The sequence below is a fragment of the Nomascus leucogenys genome, chromosome 13, assembly GCF_006542625.1.
Source record: "Nomascus leucogenys isolate Asia chromosome 13, Asia_NLE_v1, whole genome shotgun sequence".
Classification (NCBI taxonomy): Eukaryota; Metazoa; Chordata; class Mammalia; order Primates; family Hylobatidae; genus Nomascus; species Nomascus leucogenys.
In genome coordinates this window covers 27,239,289-27,254,821 of record NC_044393.1, presented here as the reverse complement: position 1 = coordinate 27,254,821, position 15,533 = coordinate 27,239,289, and the positions used below count along the sequence as shown (strand labels likewise).

Below are 15,533 nucleotides of genomic sequence, written 5' to 3'. Positions count from 1 at the left end.
GTCCCCGTCGCTAGGCTCTGGTTCCCACTCCCTTTATCTCCTTAAATCCCAAAATGTGGACCGTGACTCTCCCCACAGTGGACTGGAGCTCTGAGCTCAGTTTGCCTCACAGTCTATCCCACTCCTGCTCTAGGACTTTTTCTCTCTCATTTCCAGGCCACTCCCTCAAACGGCTTGCTTTACTTGCTTGGTGGGGGGGGGGGCCTGCCCTCGGGTTTCGTTTCACCCGGGAGTAGGTCACAGCGCCCCCAAGTGGTCGCAGTGTCCACGGTCGGGGCCGGGGAGGTGCGGCAGGTCGGGCTGGGCCTAGGGGTAGGACAGGGACAGGGCATCAGATGCTCTTTGAGGCGCTGTATTCCCAGGCGCTGTTCCCTCTGCCTGGGAAGGCTTTCCCTGCTTTTGCTAGCGACATCCTGCAATTTTTTTTGTATTTTGAGACGGAGTCTCGCTCTGTCGCCCAGGCTGGAGTGCAGTGGCGCTATCTCGCCTCCCTGCAACCTCCGCCTTCCGGGATCGGGTTCAAGCGATTCTCCTGCCTCAGCCTCCCGAGTAGCTGGGATTACAGGCGCCCACCACCACGCCTGGCTAATTTTTGTAGTTTTAGTAGAGACGGGGTTTTGCCATGTTGGCCAGGCTGGTCGCGAACTCCTGACCTCAGGTGATCCACCCACCTCGGCCTCCCAAAGAGCTGGGATTACAGGTGTGAGCCACTGCGCCCGGTCACATCCTCCAATTTTAAGCCTCAGCTAAGGAATGATTGATTTCTCTCCTAAGCCTTCTCTCTGGCCTTAGGCTGAAAACCAACTGTCCTTTCTGTGCTCCCAGGAGCCCAGCCTGTTCCTGCTCCACTATCCCATGCTGGCCTAGGAGGCTCCAGAGAGCGGGCTGCTTCCTCAGCACCCAGCACGACGCCACCAAAATGTCCCCTTGGATGTGCACAGTCCTTTCTTTCACAGGGAAACTTCCAAATATTGAATTATAAGCAGCCCACAAAGTCCAAAAGAGGGGTTGGAGAGAGGCAGCTGGAGCTGACCGTGGTCACTTCCATAGCAGTTGTGGTCCTTGGAAAAGTTTTCTGGTGGGAGACAAAAATCTGACTTCCTGAAATTTCCACCCTGTGGTTCCAGCCTGCTGGCTGCAGCAGCCATTCTGAAAGCAGAGATTTGCCCTTGGCTCCCTGAATATCACTTTCTGGGGTTGAGAGGTACCCAGTTCCTTTTATGCTTGCCCGCCTCTTAAACTCCTCTCTGTCAATGTGCCAGGAAGAGAACTCAGTGTTCCTTCCCAGCTAGGGCTAGCCATCCTGGGGCACGATAAGAAAATGATTTCATGGAATCCAGACCCAATACATCATCTACATCGTTTCCCTGCTTTGAATTGTTGCATGGCTCCCTCCTGTCCACAGGAGGCACACATTTTTTTTTTCCCTATAAGGCACTGTGTCATTAGGCTGGGTGTGGTGGCTCACGCCTCTAATCCCAGCAGTTTGGGAGGCCAAGGCCTGTGGACCACTTGAGGTCAGGAGTTTGAGACCAGCCTGGCCAACATAGCAAAACCCTGTCTCTACTAAAAATACAAAAATTAGCCAGGTGTGGTGGTATGCACCTGTAATCCCCGTTACTCGAGAGGCTGAAGCAGGAGAATCACTTGAACCTGGGAGGCCAGGGCTGCGGTGAGCTGAGAACATGCCACCGTACTCCAGTCTGGGCAACAGAGCAAGACTTCATCTCAAAAAAAAAAGAAAAGGGAAAAGAAAAAAGGCACTATGTGATCTGACCCAGCCTCTTCTTTCAGTTCCCCAGTTCTGCTCTGCTCTCTTTCTATGAGGCTTTCACACATGCTATTCCCTCTCCCTGGAACCACTTCCCCTCAGTCTCCTGCCTACAACACACCACCATGGCCTTCATCTGGTCAACATCTCAATCTTAGGTGTCATTCAGCTGTCCTTTCCTCTGTGAAGCCTTTCTTGTTTCCTCTGGGCTGGCTGAGCACCCTGGGCTCCCCCTGCCATTGACATTTGATTTCCTATCTTCCAGGCCCATCCATTGTATCCTCAATACCTAGCACATGCCTGGCTGTTATCAGCCCCTCATAGAAGAGATCTATGAAAGTATCATGTAGCCAGCTTCTAAGATGGCCCCCGGTGATCCCTGCTTCCTGGTGTTCATGCCCTCGTGTAGTCCCCTCCCACGCTGAAGAATGCCGGTCTATATAACCAATTAGATATTGCAGACATTATAGTCTGTGACTTTCTTTTTTTTTTTTTTTTTGAGACGGAGTTTTGCTCTTGTTGCCCAGGCTAGAGTGCAATGGCGTGATCTTGGTTCACAGCAACCTCCGCCTCCTGGGTTCAAGAGATTCTCCTGCCTCAGCCTCCCGAGTAGCTGGGATTACAGGCATGCACCACCACACCCAGCTAATTGTGTATTTTTAGTAGAGACAGGGTTTCTCTATGTTGGTCAGGCTGATCTCGAACTCCCGACCTCAGGTGATCTGCCCGCCTCGGCCTCCCAAAGTGCTGGGATTACAGGCATGAGCCACCGTGCCTGGCCTAGTCTGTGAGTTGCAAGGCTTAGCTATAAAAGACATTGTGACTTCCTCCCTGCTCTCTCATAGATCACATGCTGTGGAGGAAGCCAGCCGCCATGTTGTGAAGGCACGCAAGCAGCCTACAGAGGTCCACATGTTGAGGAACTGAGGCCTCCTGCAAACAGCCAGCAATGACTTGCCAGGCATAAGTAGCTACTTTGCAAATGGGTCTTCCAGCTCGTCAGACATTCAAATGACTGTAGCCTGACAACTGACTGCAACCTCCTGAGACCTTGAATCAGAACTGCCCAGCTCCCAAATTCCTGACCCATAGCATCTGTGGGGTATAATAAATGTTTCGGAATAATTAATTACACTTCAATAGACAATTGACACACACCTAAAAGTGTCTTTTTTTTCATAAAATTGTTAGTCTTCTGTAGAAAAGTTCAATTCTATTTTTCTTCTTTTTGAAGACTGCATGTGTTTCTCAGTGGTCATATCACACTGTGTGGGAGACGCTGAAGTATCAGCAGGCAGCAGCCAGAACACCTGGTGGCCCCTCCCAAGTGACTCCAAACCAGCCAGCTGGCTGTGGCACTCCCTGGGCTCCCCACTTCCCAGGCAGCTGGGAGTGGGGAAAAGTTAGGTTTCAAATCCGTTGGGGCCCCCACCCACCTCATTAGGAAAATCAGAGAGGAGGCCAAGTCCACGGCAACTGTTCATATGACATACTTTATTTCCAATCTACAACCATTAAAAACGCTTTATAAGTTTACACTGTACAGTTATTCTCATGTCTGAAATAAGACACAGGGGCAGGGAGAGCTGGTGGATTGGACTGCAGTTGTCCTAGCACCCGATCCGTCCTAGGAAGGAGCCTTTTGAAGACAGAAGTGGAAAGGAGAGAACACAGGACAAGAGAGGTGGACAGTTGGCCCAAGGATGCCCTTGGTCCCTTCCCTCCCATGGGCCTTGCCCTGGGGTCCCCCAGGGCCCATGACTACAGGACCCTCACCAGGAAACCAGGCTGAGTGGGAAGGGGGTTCACAGTATTGGCGGGGGCTGGGGAGGGGCCAGGATGAGGAGGAAGGGCAGCATCTGGCTCTCTTCCCAGCTGCTGGGGGTTGGAGTTGTTTTTTGGCACTGTCTACAAGGTATCCCTGGGGTTGGGAGGAGGAGGAACTGGGGATTTAGGATTCTTTCTTTGTGGAGTTAAGATTTCTTTCCGTTTGAAGAGGGGCTATCTGGCCTACGGTGAGGTTCCCAAGGGAGAAACAGGGTCTTCTGCCTCCTGCCTCCCCAGGACTCCCACCCCCTCCCTGGCTGGCACCATCCATACAGCCTTTTGTAAAACCAAGACAAGTGAGAGAGGTGAGCAGGAGCAGGGAAAGAAACAATGTATGCTTTCTCCAGGCCCTCCAACTTCTCTTCCTCTTCCAAGAGGAGCGACTATAGGGTTGGTTTTTGTTGGTGGTGGCTCCCAATCTCAGGAGTCCAGATGAGGCTGGTGTTTTCCACCTGTTCTTGACCTAGCCAGTCCCAGTCCCTCCCCAGGCTATACTAATGGCTAGCCGAGATCAGCAGCTGGCATATTCTTATGCATGTCAGAATCATCTGGAGGGCTCCTTAAAACCCCAGCTTGTAGGGCCCCACTCCACAAGCTCTAATTCAGTGGGTCTTGGGTGGGGCTGCTAACTTGCACTTCTATCAAGTTCCCAGGTGATATTCCTGCTGCTGGAATGCAATACGAGAACCACTGGCTGAGAATGGTGCCTGCAGTCACCTCATTCTCAGCAGCCTGGTGTCTCCTGGGCAGCATTAAGGAGCTGGGCCACAACTGGCAAAGCCCAGCCTTGGGGCACCACATCACCTGGGAAGCTGCTGGAAATGGTCTTGGGGTGAGTCCCCCGTGCAGAGAAGTAAACTAAGGCACAGAGATCAGCGGCAGATCTGAGAGAGGAGCCAGGATACCAGGGCCCAGTAGAGAAAGGATGGGGCTGCAGGACCCTACAGCATGAGGGGTGCTCTAGGGCCCACAGGGCCATCCTGGTGCTCATCACAGGATCACAGGACTGGGAGGGTAGGAGAAGTGAAGACATCTGCCCAGACCTGGGCCAGGTTTCCAGACTGCCAGTTGAGGTCCCTCTTCCTGGGAATGGTTTGAGTGGCTTCCAAATAAAGAGTGACAAGGCAGCCAGCCCTGACTGCCTCAGCCCTTTGAAGATGTTTAGAGAAAACCAAAGGTCCCTTCCTCAGAGCATGGTGTCCAGAAAGCTGGTGAAGGGCAGGAAGGGAGAGGAGCAGGGCCGTTGGGATAGACAAGCAGCAGAGGAAGCTCCAAGGAGGGTGAGGAAGGAGTGGCAGGGCTGGCAGTGGAGAGAAGCCCTGAGCAGGAGACTTGGGCCCAGCATCATGTCCTCAGTCCCCTCAGGACTTGGGTCTGTGGATTTTGCAAACTGCAAATGCTGTTGGGTTGGGAAGGGTAAGGCAGAGAGTTGGGGTGAACTGTAGATTCTGCCAGGACAAGCAGCTCTGAGAGTGGTGAGGTCCAGAGGAGAATGGAGAGGATGGTTGGATACCGAATGGACAATCAGATGGATCAATGACCAGAGACAGGGAGAGAAGAACCCGTCAGGCAGCACCTGCTTTACAGTCAAGGCCATCTGGGACTGGGCAGCGCAGAGGAGGAAAAAGGAGGGATCCATGCCCCCACCACCACCACCACCACACACACGCCCACTGCAAAGTGCTGGGGCTGCTGCTGGCAGGCTGCTTACAGAGAAGACAGCGTGGCTCAAGGGTGGCACTGGGGGGTTGCTGGGGCAGGGTGAGCCCAGTGAGGAGGGCTGGCAGGGCTGGTGCCTCCTGATACATTGGAGGAAGAGGCTTTTTTTTTTCTTTTTTTTTGGTGTGAGAAAACACAAAATAAATAAACACAGAACCAGGACACCACCACATTTGAGAGCAAATACCCGAGTTGGGAAACCACAGACGCAGACAGGAAGGCTTCCCTAGTGGGAAGCAGGGGGACGGGAAGCCAGTTACTGAGGTTACAGGAAGGAGCAGTGCTGGGAAGAACATCCTGGGAGGACTGAGGGCTGAATACTAGAGTGAGCTCCGGACCCAGAAGAGGAAAACCTGGCATGGACCAGGGCCACTCCATCTGCTGGCAGGAACCAGCCAAGAAGAGGAGGCAGGAGGACAAGAGGCTTTGGAGGGAGATGATAAAGAAAGAATGGGTGAGTGGTGAGAAACAGACTGAGCCCAGAGAGAGGAAGGGGCTAAACCAAGATTACAGAAAGTCAAAGCAGTGTCTCATTCACTACTGGGGACGCAAGACCTGCTGGGAGTCAGGAAACCTGGGTTCTGGTCTTGGCTCTGCCTCTGGTTTGCTGTGTGACCTTGGGTGAGCCACTGCCTTCTCTGGGCCTGATTCCTTGTCTCAAAAAATGAGGGGGCTGGACACAAAAGGACAAATACTATATGATTCTACTTAAAAGAGATACCTAGAATAGGCCAATCCACAGAGAAAAAAAAAAAGTAGAATAGAGGTTACCAAGGGCTGGGGACAGGGGGAATGGGGAGTTACTGTTTAGTGGGTATAGAGTTTCAGTTTAGGATGATGAAAAAGTTCTGGAGGTGGCAGTTACACATTGCAAATGTACTTCAAGCCACTTAGAAATCTTTAAAATGGTAAATTTAATGTTATGCACATTTTGCCATAATTTTTTTAAAAAGGAAGGGGTTTAGACCAAATTATGTTATGGCCTCCTTGCTATTCATGGAGACTAGTGAAGGGGGTGAGGAGAGTATTGTCCCCCACCCCAGGGCCAGGGCACTGAAAGGCTGGGCTGGGGACACTGAGTGTGATCAGACCACTTTCCATTTGTGTAGAACCTTACACTTTTCCAAGGAGACTCGCAGGCACAGTGTTGCAGTTGGTCCTCACCACAGTTACATGGGGTGGGACATTATCCTCATTTTACAGATGGGGAAACTGAGGTATAGACTAGAAACATGATCTCGCCAAGGTCATTCACGTCGGTGGATTATTTATTTTTTTAAATAGTCACCTGGAAAACATCCTTGCATCTTAGGTTCACCCGTTGACTCACCAACTGGCTCAGTGGCCCTTGATGAAAGGATACATGCTATAAATTAGTAGAAGAGTTCGTCTCCTGGGGCAAACATGCTTGCTTCCCATAATTGGATGATAAAAATTATAAATCCTGATGTGTTTCTCTTTTTACCATGGCTGCCAGGAAACTCAAGAGTAAAACTTAATTGCATGATTATGGGAATTAAACCAGTTAGATTTAGAGAATAATTTCTCTTGCTTTTTTACTTCATATTTTTATTTTATTGAACCCCTATGATTAAGATTGTAAATAGCCTCTGATGCTTTTTGAAAATCCTGAGTAATTAAATCAGTTTGGTTGAGGACTCGATCCCTTAAGTCCCTGCTCAGTGCTCAGTGCTCTTTTTAAGATACAGCATCATGTTTATTGGTTAAAAGAAAGATGAGGCTGGACGCCGTGGCTCACGCCTATAATCCCAGTACTTTGGGAGGCCGAGGTGGGTGGATCACCTGAGGTCAGGAGTTCAAGACCAGCCTGGCCAACATGGTGAAACCCTGTCTCTACTAAAGATAAAAAAATTAGTCAGGTGTGGTGGCACACACCTGTAATCCCAGTTACTTGGGAGGTTGAGGCAGGAGAATTGCTTGAACCTGGGAGGTGGAGGCTGCAGTGAGCTGAGATGGCGCCACTGTACTCCAGCCTGAGTGACAGAGCAAGACTCTGTCTCAAAAAAAAAAAAAAAAAAAAGAAAGAAAAAGGAAGATGACCTGGCACGCTGGCACGGTGGCTGATGCCTGTAACCCCAGCACTTTGGGAGGTTGAGGAGGGCAGATCACTTGAGCCCAGGAGTTCGAAACCAGCCCGGGCAACATATGGAGACCCCCTGTCTCTAAAAATAATAATAATAATAAATAATAAATAAATAAATAAATAAAATAAAAAATAAATCTAAAAAAACTTAAAAAAAGAAAGATAGCCTAATAATCAGGGCCACAAACACCAGTGGTGTGGCCAATATTCCCTAGGATCCCCCTGGGAGGGCTGGGTTTTTTTTTGTTTTTTTTTTTTGAGACAATTCTCGTTCCGTTGCCCAGGCTAGAGTGCAATGGCACAATCTCGGCACACTGCAACCTCTGCTCCCCCCGGGTTCAAGTGATTCTCCTGCCTCAGCCTCCCAAGTAGCTGGGATTACAGGCATGTGCCACCACACCTGGCTAATTTTTGCACTTTTAGTAGAGACAGGGTTTCACCATATTGGCCAGGCTCGAACTCCTGAGCTCAAGTGATCCACCTGCCTTGGCCTCCCAAAGTGCTGGGATTACAGGTGTGACCACTGCGCCCGCCCCCCAACCCCAGGAGAGTTTGTTAAACATGCAGATTCAAGGTGGGGCCCAGGAATCTGCATTCTGAACATGCCCTCAGAGAATTCTGCTGAATGGGGACCTCAGATCACCCTCTGGAATACACAGGCTCAGTGATCTGGAATGGACTTGTTTTATGCCTGGGTTGGCCAGCAGCATATTCTGGGTATTCTGGACCCACCAAAAGCCCCCAGTAGGGCAGCAGATTTGCACAGCAAACAGGACAGAGTTGGACTCAAGTTCTCATCTAAACTCAGTGACTTCTCATGCTCTGGGATGAGACCTGCACCTCAGTTTCCTCATGGCAAAATGGGCGCACTAACCCATGTCCTGCCAAGGCTGCCTCCCAGAGTTGTCCCTGAGAGGTCTGAAGGAGATGTGGGGTGGGAAACCATTTCTTTTTTGAGATTGGGTCTCACTCTGTCATCCAGGCTGGAGTGCAGTGGCGCGATCTCTGCTCCTGTAACCTCCACCTCCTGGGCTCAAGCGATTCTCCCACCTCAGCCTCCCGAGTAGCTGGGATTACAGGCATGCACCACCATGCTCAGCTAATTTTTTGTATTTTTAGTACAGACAGGGTTTCACCACGTTGGCCAGGCTGGCGTTGAACTCCTGACCTCAAGTGATCTGCCTGCTGCAGCCTCCCAAAGAGCTGGGATTACAGGCGTGAGCCACCGTGCCCAGCCAGGGGAAATGTTTTCTATATAATAAAGTGCTTTAGGTGGGATGTGCAGGGGATGATGATGACCATTATTATTACTATTAAGGAAGAAGTAGTGGGAGCTTGGGGGGTCTGGTGAGGCTAGAAGCAGGGGACATTCTAGATAGGAGGGGGGAGGGAGAAAGAGCCTGGACGCTGGGTGGGCCAGAGGAGAAGAGGCTAGGTGATGAAACCATAAAAGTGCATGCGGGTGGACATGATGGAACCATGTCAGCACAGGGTGTAAGAGGGTCAAGTCTCTGGGCCCTTGGCCTTGTCACATCGGAAGCCAACTGGTAGAAGAGTGCCCCTGGGGACACCTAGAGGTGGGACCCATCTTGAGTTCATTGAAAGCAAGACCTCTTAGAGGTCAGCCTTTGGTGGGAAATAAACTGGGGGAAAGGGCTGGCACAGAGTCAGGGGATTGGATTCTGATGTCTCATGTGTGCAGGCCTAAGAGCCACTGATGCACCAAAATGACTTGATTTCCATTCCAATGAAGTCTTCATTCCAAAAGGGGCTGATTTGGCTCTGGGAAGAGGTGAGACATAAGAAACATGAGGTTTCCCAGTTTAGGGCCAATCATGCCAACTGGTCCCCCATTTCTGCCAACCAACTGGTGCCAACCCCATGGACCCAAGCCAAGTGGTCTATGGGGGATTGAGACCCGAGGGTTCCTTGGGACTTTGGTTGAAGAGAGAGTGGAGATGGGGAAAAGACAAAGAAGGATAAAGGAGGAGAAGGAAGGGGCTAGCAGTAAAAGGCAGAGAGGCAGGAGGAAGGGGGAGAAAGGGTTCGAGAAGGGCAGCATTCCTTCTTGGGACCCCAATTCTCCAGGGAATCCCCACTGTGGGTCAGGCAGTTTTCTGCTTTGGGAATGTTACCAAGACTTAAAAGGCATTTGAAGAAACAAACAAATTTAGAAATTACATTCCAAAAGAGTAGAGAGTTTTTACAAACCAATCCCCCCACCCCAAAAAAGAAAACAACCAGTTACCAAGTAAAATGCTAAAAACCGAACCAAACCAATATTTACATGTAACATTTTCAACCCCATCCAGCCCCACGTCCGGAGGCTTCTGCAGGAACAGTGATGAGAGGCCTTGCACAGTGGCATGCAGGAAGTAGAAACTGGGGCTTTACTGAAAACCAAGGTCTGGCTGAGACAACAAAGATGCAAGGACAATCCTGGACAGTACGATGGTAAGGCTGAGTGGTCCGTAGGTCTTGGGGCTCAGGTCCCACGGGGATTTCTCCCCGAGGCTGGGTACGCAGCCTCCCTGGCTCTCTGTCGCTCTGGGAGGTGGCAGAAGGCCTCTGGTGGCTTGTGGCCTGATGTGAATCCCCTCACCTGGAGATAACCTTGGAGGGCCCCCCTGACCTCATGGGTGAGAGCAGCAGCATCCAAGAGCGGAACTGGCTCACAGCTCCACTGGCTGCCTGCTCTGCCCACACCAGTCACTGGGGCATGCAGGAGGTGGCTGGAGGGACTGGCATGACCCTGGTGTTCAGCCTGCAGGGAAGGGAGATGCAGGACTTGGGGTAACTGGTCCAGGTGATCCCAAATGGGTGGGTCTGGGAACTGGCAGGTGGGAGGTGGGAGTGCAGGGGCGCCTCCAGAGTCCTGGGGGCAAATCAGCAAAGCTACTGGCTTTTGGTCTTCCTGATGGGCAATTCTGCAGACAAGCTGATCCATCCTGGTGTTTCCACTCTGGGTCCCCAGTCAGTTACAGGAAGGCTGAATGTCTATGTGTGTGGAGAGCATGTGTGCAACCAAAAGGGGTTCACCGGCACCAAGGGGAGGCCATGGGAGGCACTGCCCCACATGCTGCAATGAGCCACGTCAAAATCCAACCAATGGCTCAGGCAGCTCACAGGGGATGTGAGGAAGGGTGGGCAGCAGAGCTGGGGCAGGGAGAAGAGCCATGAAAGGCCATAAGGCTAAGGAGAGAGGCTGGTGAAAAAGCTGGCAGGCTGGTGAGAACCGAGGCAGGCTGGGAGACACACAGGTTTATGTGCAAAGCTGCAATAAACAACATTCTCAAAGTTCAGTCCTGTTTTCCTGTGAGTTCTCATTTGGGAAACTTGGAGGGATCTCCACACTCTTAATAGAGCCTTAGTAATCCACGTTCAACTCACGAAGAAAGGTGTCAGACGGAGGGAGGGAAATGAGACAGGCAATGGAGAACATCTCGGGAGTGGTGATGGCCGTCCAGCCCTCCACCTTGTCAGTGAGTATTTACAGACTGACCGCTGGGGCTGGCCAAGTACCAGGCATCGAGTAATAAGTAGTGTTCTGAGGCCACATGGCCAGCAGTGTTGGGGTGCAGGGCTCCAGCTCTGTTGAGGGGCCCTCCAAAGCTGACCAGGAGACCAGGTCTCCAAACCTGGCTGCCAAGCTGCCTCGTCCACCCAGGGGACCCCATGCCTGTCCATGCTGTTAGAAGCCCCATGTTGTCCCAGTGGCAAGAATGCATGTTTCAACCTCCAATAAATTACCTTAGGGACTTTGGGGTAAATTAAATTATTAAAATAAAGTAAACCACCTTAAATATTTATAGTATGAAAAATTCAAATAAACAATCTAGGCAAGATATGTGTTTCCAGGCCCCAGTCTACTGCTGTGTCCCGGGCTCTGGCCTCTCGGTGTTCTCCTGGGCCTGACCTGGCCAACCAAGAATCTCTTACTGGGAATATCTTTGCCCCCCGACCAGCTGCAGGATGTAAACACAGTGGAGATGTAGTGCCTGCCGCCTCTCAGGGTGCCAGGGAAAGAGGCCTCTGAGATCACTTGAGATCAAGGCAGTGTATTTAGGCATTTATCTATGCACCAGGTCTTGAGACTGACTCTACCTATTTCTGTCCTCAAGGGGTCTGCTGGGAACGTTGGGGCCCCAAGTCACTTTGGCAAGGAAGGCAATTGCAATCACTCCCCAATCCTAAGCCCTGCACATTTCCACTTCGCCTCCCAGCTCTTGCTGCATCCAGGCTATGGGCAGGGAGATCCAGGGCTCCAGGACTCCACGCAGATACTTGGCCCTGGCTACCGCCCTATCATACTCCCTCGTGTCCCAGCAATCTAGAGCAGTGGGGCTGGGAGGAGGAGGATGTGGAGAGAAGGAGGTGATGGTGATGATGCCCAGCAGGGCTCCACCAGGAACCCAACATGGAGCCCTAGAGCAAAGCCCGTTCTTCTCAGCAGTGTCTCCTGCTGAGAATGAAGGGGTGGATGGTCAGCAGGAAACATCTCTCTGACTCCTTTTCCCCAAAGGCATGGCCAGACATGTATCCTTCTTGGGCTCTTCCAAGAGGGCGGCATGGGCAGAACCAGGCAAGGCTCTCTCTTAGGACCCAGGGATCGGCTCTTGACAGATCTCTCAGTGGATGCTTGGGAAGCCCAGGTTTGGTCTCTCTCCCACTCACTGCCTTCCCCTGGGAAGTCGGAGCTCACCACCCAGGGGCCAGCAGGAGACCCGGCTTTACCTTGATGTGAAAGCTGCATTCTGGCAGTGGCATCGCTGCTGTCCCTCCAGAACCAGGCAATGCTGAGGACACAGCCCCTCGCCTCACCTCATTTGGTCTCCGCTGGTTCCCTTCTGCTATCCAGGGGCTGGGCTGGTTGAGGCGGGGAGCTTGGCTGCTCTGTCACTCGCTGGGGGGGAGTGCCCTCTCCTCCCCACCCCAGCTGGACTCTGAAGGGTGCAGCCTGCACTTGGAAGGAGAGTGGCGGATGGCAGAGCGGGACGATCGGGCGAAGCAGGAGGTGAGAGACTGGGTGCTACAGTCACAAACAGCGTCCTAGGAAGAGGGAGGCAGGGAGGCAGGAAGTCAAGAGGAGCCAGGAGACATGGACCACCATGCGCCGTGTGGTACGCCAGGCAAGCAACTGAGACTCGGCCATAAACCAGTTCCCAGGGGATGAAGCTCCTCACTGGACCAATTTTTTCTTTCTGTTGTTCTTCTCCCGTTAGAGTGGTAATAGAAGTTCATTGTAATAGATCCTAGGCTATACAGAGAGGACAGTGGACACTGTCCATGGTCCTGCACACCAAAGAGATTCTCAGCATACATTTACCAAAATTACAGCTTATTTTGCAACTGTAAAACACGAACACTTTTCTGTCACTAGGTATGTCTAGATCTCCTTCCTTTTTATCCTTTTTTTTTGTTTGAGACAGGGTCTCACTATGTTGCTCAGGCTGGTCTTGAACTCCTGGGCTCAAGCGATCCTCCTGCCTCAGCCTCCCAAACTGCTGGAATTAGCACCTTTGGGTGCTCATGCCTCCCAAAGGCATGAGCCACCATGCCTGGCCAATCTCCTTCTTTTTTAGTGTCTCTATACCATTTCACTAGATAGAAATAACTGATTTATATACCCAATTCGCTTTTCTTATTTTTTTATTTTTTAGACAGAATCTTGCTCTGTTGCCCAGGCTGGAGTGCAGTGGCACGATCTCGACTCACTACAACCTCCAACTCCCAGGTTCAAGTGATTCTTGTGCCTCAGCCTCCCAAGTAGCTAAGATTACAAGCGTGTGCCACCATGCCTAGCTAATTTTTGTATTTTTAGTAGAGATGAGATTTCAGCATGTTGGCCAGGCTGGTCTCAAACTCCTGATCTCTAGTGATCTGCCCGCCTTGGCCTCCCAAAGTGGTGGGATTGCAGGTGTGAGCCACTGTGCCTGGCCCCAATTCACTTCTGATGTACATTTGGGTAGTTTCTAATTTTTTACTATTACCAATAAACAGAAATAATGATCAAAAGTGCTGCTGCCAGGCACGGTGGCTCATGCCTGTAATCCTAGCACTTTGGGAGGCTGAGGCGGGTGGATCACGAGGTCAGGAGATCGAGACCATCCTGGCCAACATGTTGAAACCCCATCTCTACTAAAAATACAAAAATTAGCTGGGCATGGTGGCATGCGCCTGTAGTCCCAGCTACTCGGGAGGCTGAGGCAGGAGAATCGCTTCAACCCAGGGTGCAGAGGTTGCAGTGAGCTGAGATTGTGCCACTGCACTCCAGCCTGGGTGAAAGAGCAAGACTCCATCTGAAAAAAAAAAAAAAAAAGTGCTGCTGGACAGCTGGACATGGTGGCTCACACCTGTAATGCCAGCACTTTGGGAGGCTAAGGCAGGTGGATCACCTGAGGTCAGGAGTTCGAGACCAGGCTGGCCAACATGGTGAAACCCCATCTCTACTCAAAATACAAAAATTACCCAGGCATGGTGGCACGTTCCTGCAGTCCCAGCTACTTGGGGAGAACTGCTTGAACCCAGGAGGTGGAGGTTGCAGTGAGCTCAGATCACATCACTGCACTCCAGCCTGGGGGACAGAGTGAGACTCCATCTCAAAAAAAAAAAAAAAAAAGTGCTGCTGGGCTGGGCCATGTGGGAGGCTGAGACAGGAGGATCCTTTGAGCCCAGGAGGTCAAGGCAGCAGTGAGCTATGACTGTGCCACTGGACTCTGGCTTGGGCAATAGAGCAAGACCCCATCTCTTTAAAAAATAAATAAAATGGCCCGGGCGCGGTGGCTCATGCCTGTAATCCCAGCACTTTGGGAGGCCAAGGTGGGAGGATCAGGAGGGCAGGAAATCGAGACCATCCTAGCTAACATGGTGAAACCCCGTCTCCACTAAAAATACAAAAAATTAGCCGGGCGCGGTGGCGGGCGCCTGTAGTCCCAGCTACTTGGGAGGCTGAGGCAGGAGAATGGCGTGAACCTGGGAGGTGGAGCTTGCAGTGAGCCAAGATCGTGCCACTGCACTCCAGCCTAGGCAACAAAGCGAGACTCCGTCTCAAAAATAAATAAATAAATAATAAATAAATAAAATAAACGTGCTGTGATAGAGCCAAAGTGCTTGGTTAAAATCCCAGCTTTGCCAATTACTAGCTGTGTGACCTTGGGAGAGTTACTTAACCTCTCTTGAGCTTTGATTTCCTCCCCTCTCTCTTTTTCTTTTCTTTTTTTTTTTTTTGAGATGGAGTTTAGCTCTTGTTGCCCAGGCTGGAGTGCAATGATGTGATCTCAGCTCACAGCAACCTCTGCCTCCTGGGTTCGAGTGATTCTCCTGCCTCAGCCTCCCAAGTAGCTGGGATTACAGGCATGCGCCACCATGCCCGGCTAATTTTGTATTTTTAGTAGAGATGGGGTTTCTCGGCATTGGTCAGGCTGGTCTCAAACTCCAGACCTCAGGTGATCGGGTGAGCCACTGCGCCCAGCCTCTTTGTATTTTTCTTTATCCATCTCTGTGAATATTTCCATAGGCTACCTTCCTAAAAGAAGAACTACTTGGTCAATGGGTAGCACGCACATTTTACATACTGAACAATATTTGGATCAACTTTAAAATCAACATTGAAAATCCAGCCAGCTTTGTGCTGTTGTTTCTTGATGTGGTGCTGGTTATATGGAAGTGATGGTTAATTTTATATGTCAATATGACTGGGCCACAGGGTGCCGAGATATTACGTAAAACATTGTTCTGGGTGTTTCTGTCAGAGTGTTTTGAGATGAGATTAACATGTAAATTCTCAGCCAGGTGCAGTGGCTCATGTCTGTAATCCTACAACTTTGGGAGGCTGAGGCGGGCGGATCACTTGAGATCAGGAGTTTGAGACCAGCCTGGCCAACATAGTGAAACCCTATCTCGACTAAAAATAAAAAATTAGCCAGGTGTGGTGGCATGTGCCTGTAATCCCAGCTACTTGGGAAGCTGAGGTACAAGAATCGCTTGAGCCTGGGAGGCAGAGGTTGCAGTGAGCTGAGATCACACCACTGCATTCCAACCTGGGTGACAGAATGAGGCTCCATCTCAAAAAAAGAAAAAAAAAAGTAAATTCTCCCTAACATGGACCCCATC

General features: G+C 51.0%; 1 protein-coding gene across 4 annotated transcripts in view; it reads right to left on the bottom strand.

The window, feature by feature from the left end:
• SOGA1 (suppressor of glucose, autophagy associated 1) overlaps positions 1–15,533 on the bottom strand; it is a 96,440-nt gene that overhangs the window by 6,297 nt on the left and 74,610 nt on the right. For 2 of the 4 annotated variants that reach the window (XM_030826861.1, XM_030826860.1), the window contains exon 14: positions 9,601–12,470. In XM_030826861.1, coding sequence (XP_030682721.1) covers positions 12,318–12,470 — 153 coding nt within the window. In that variant the 3' untranslated portion in view covers positions 9,601–12,317. Of the gene's footprint in view, positions 1–3,245; positions 12,471–15,533 lie in introns of those variants that run through there. The other 2 variants (XR_004033118.1, XM_030826859.1) reach the window with 2 other exon arrangements.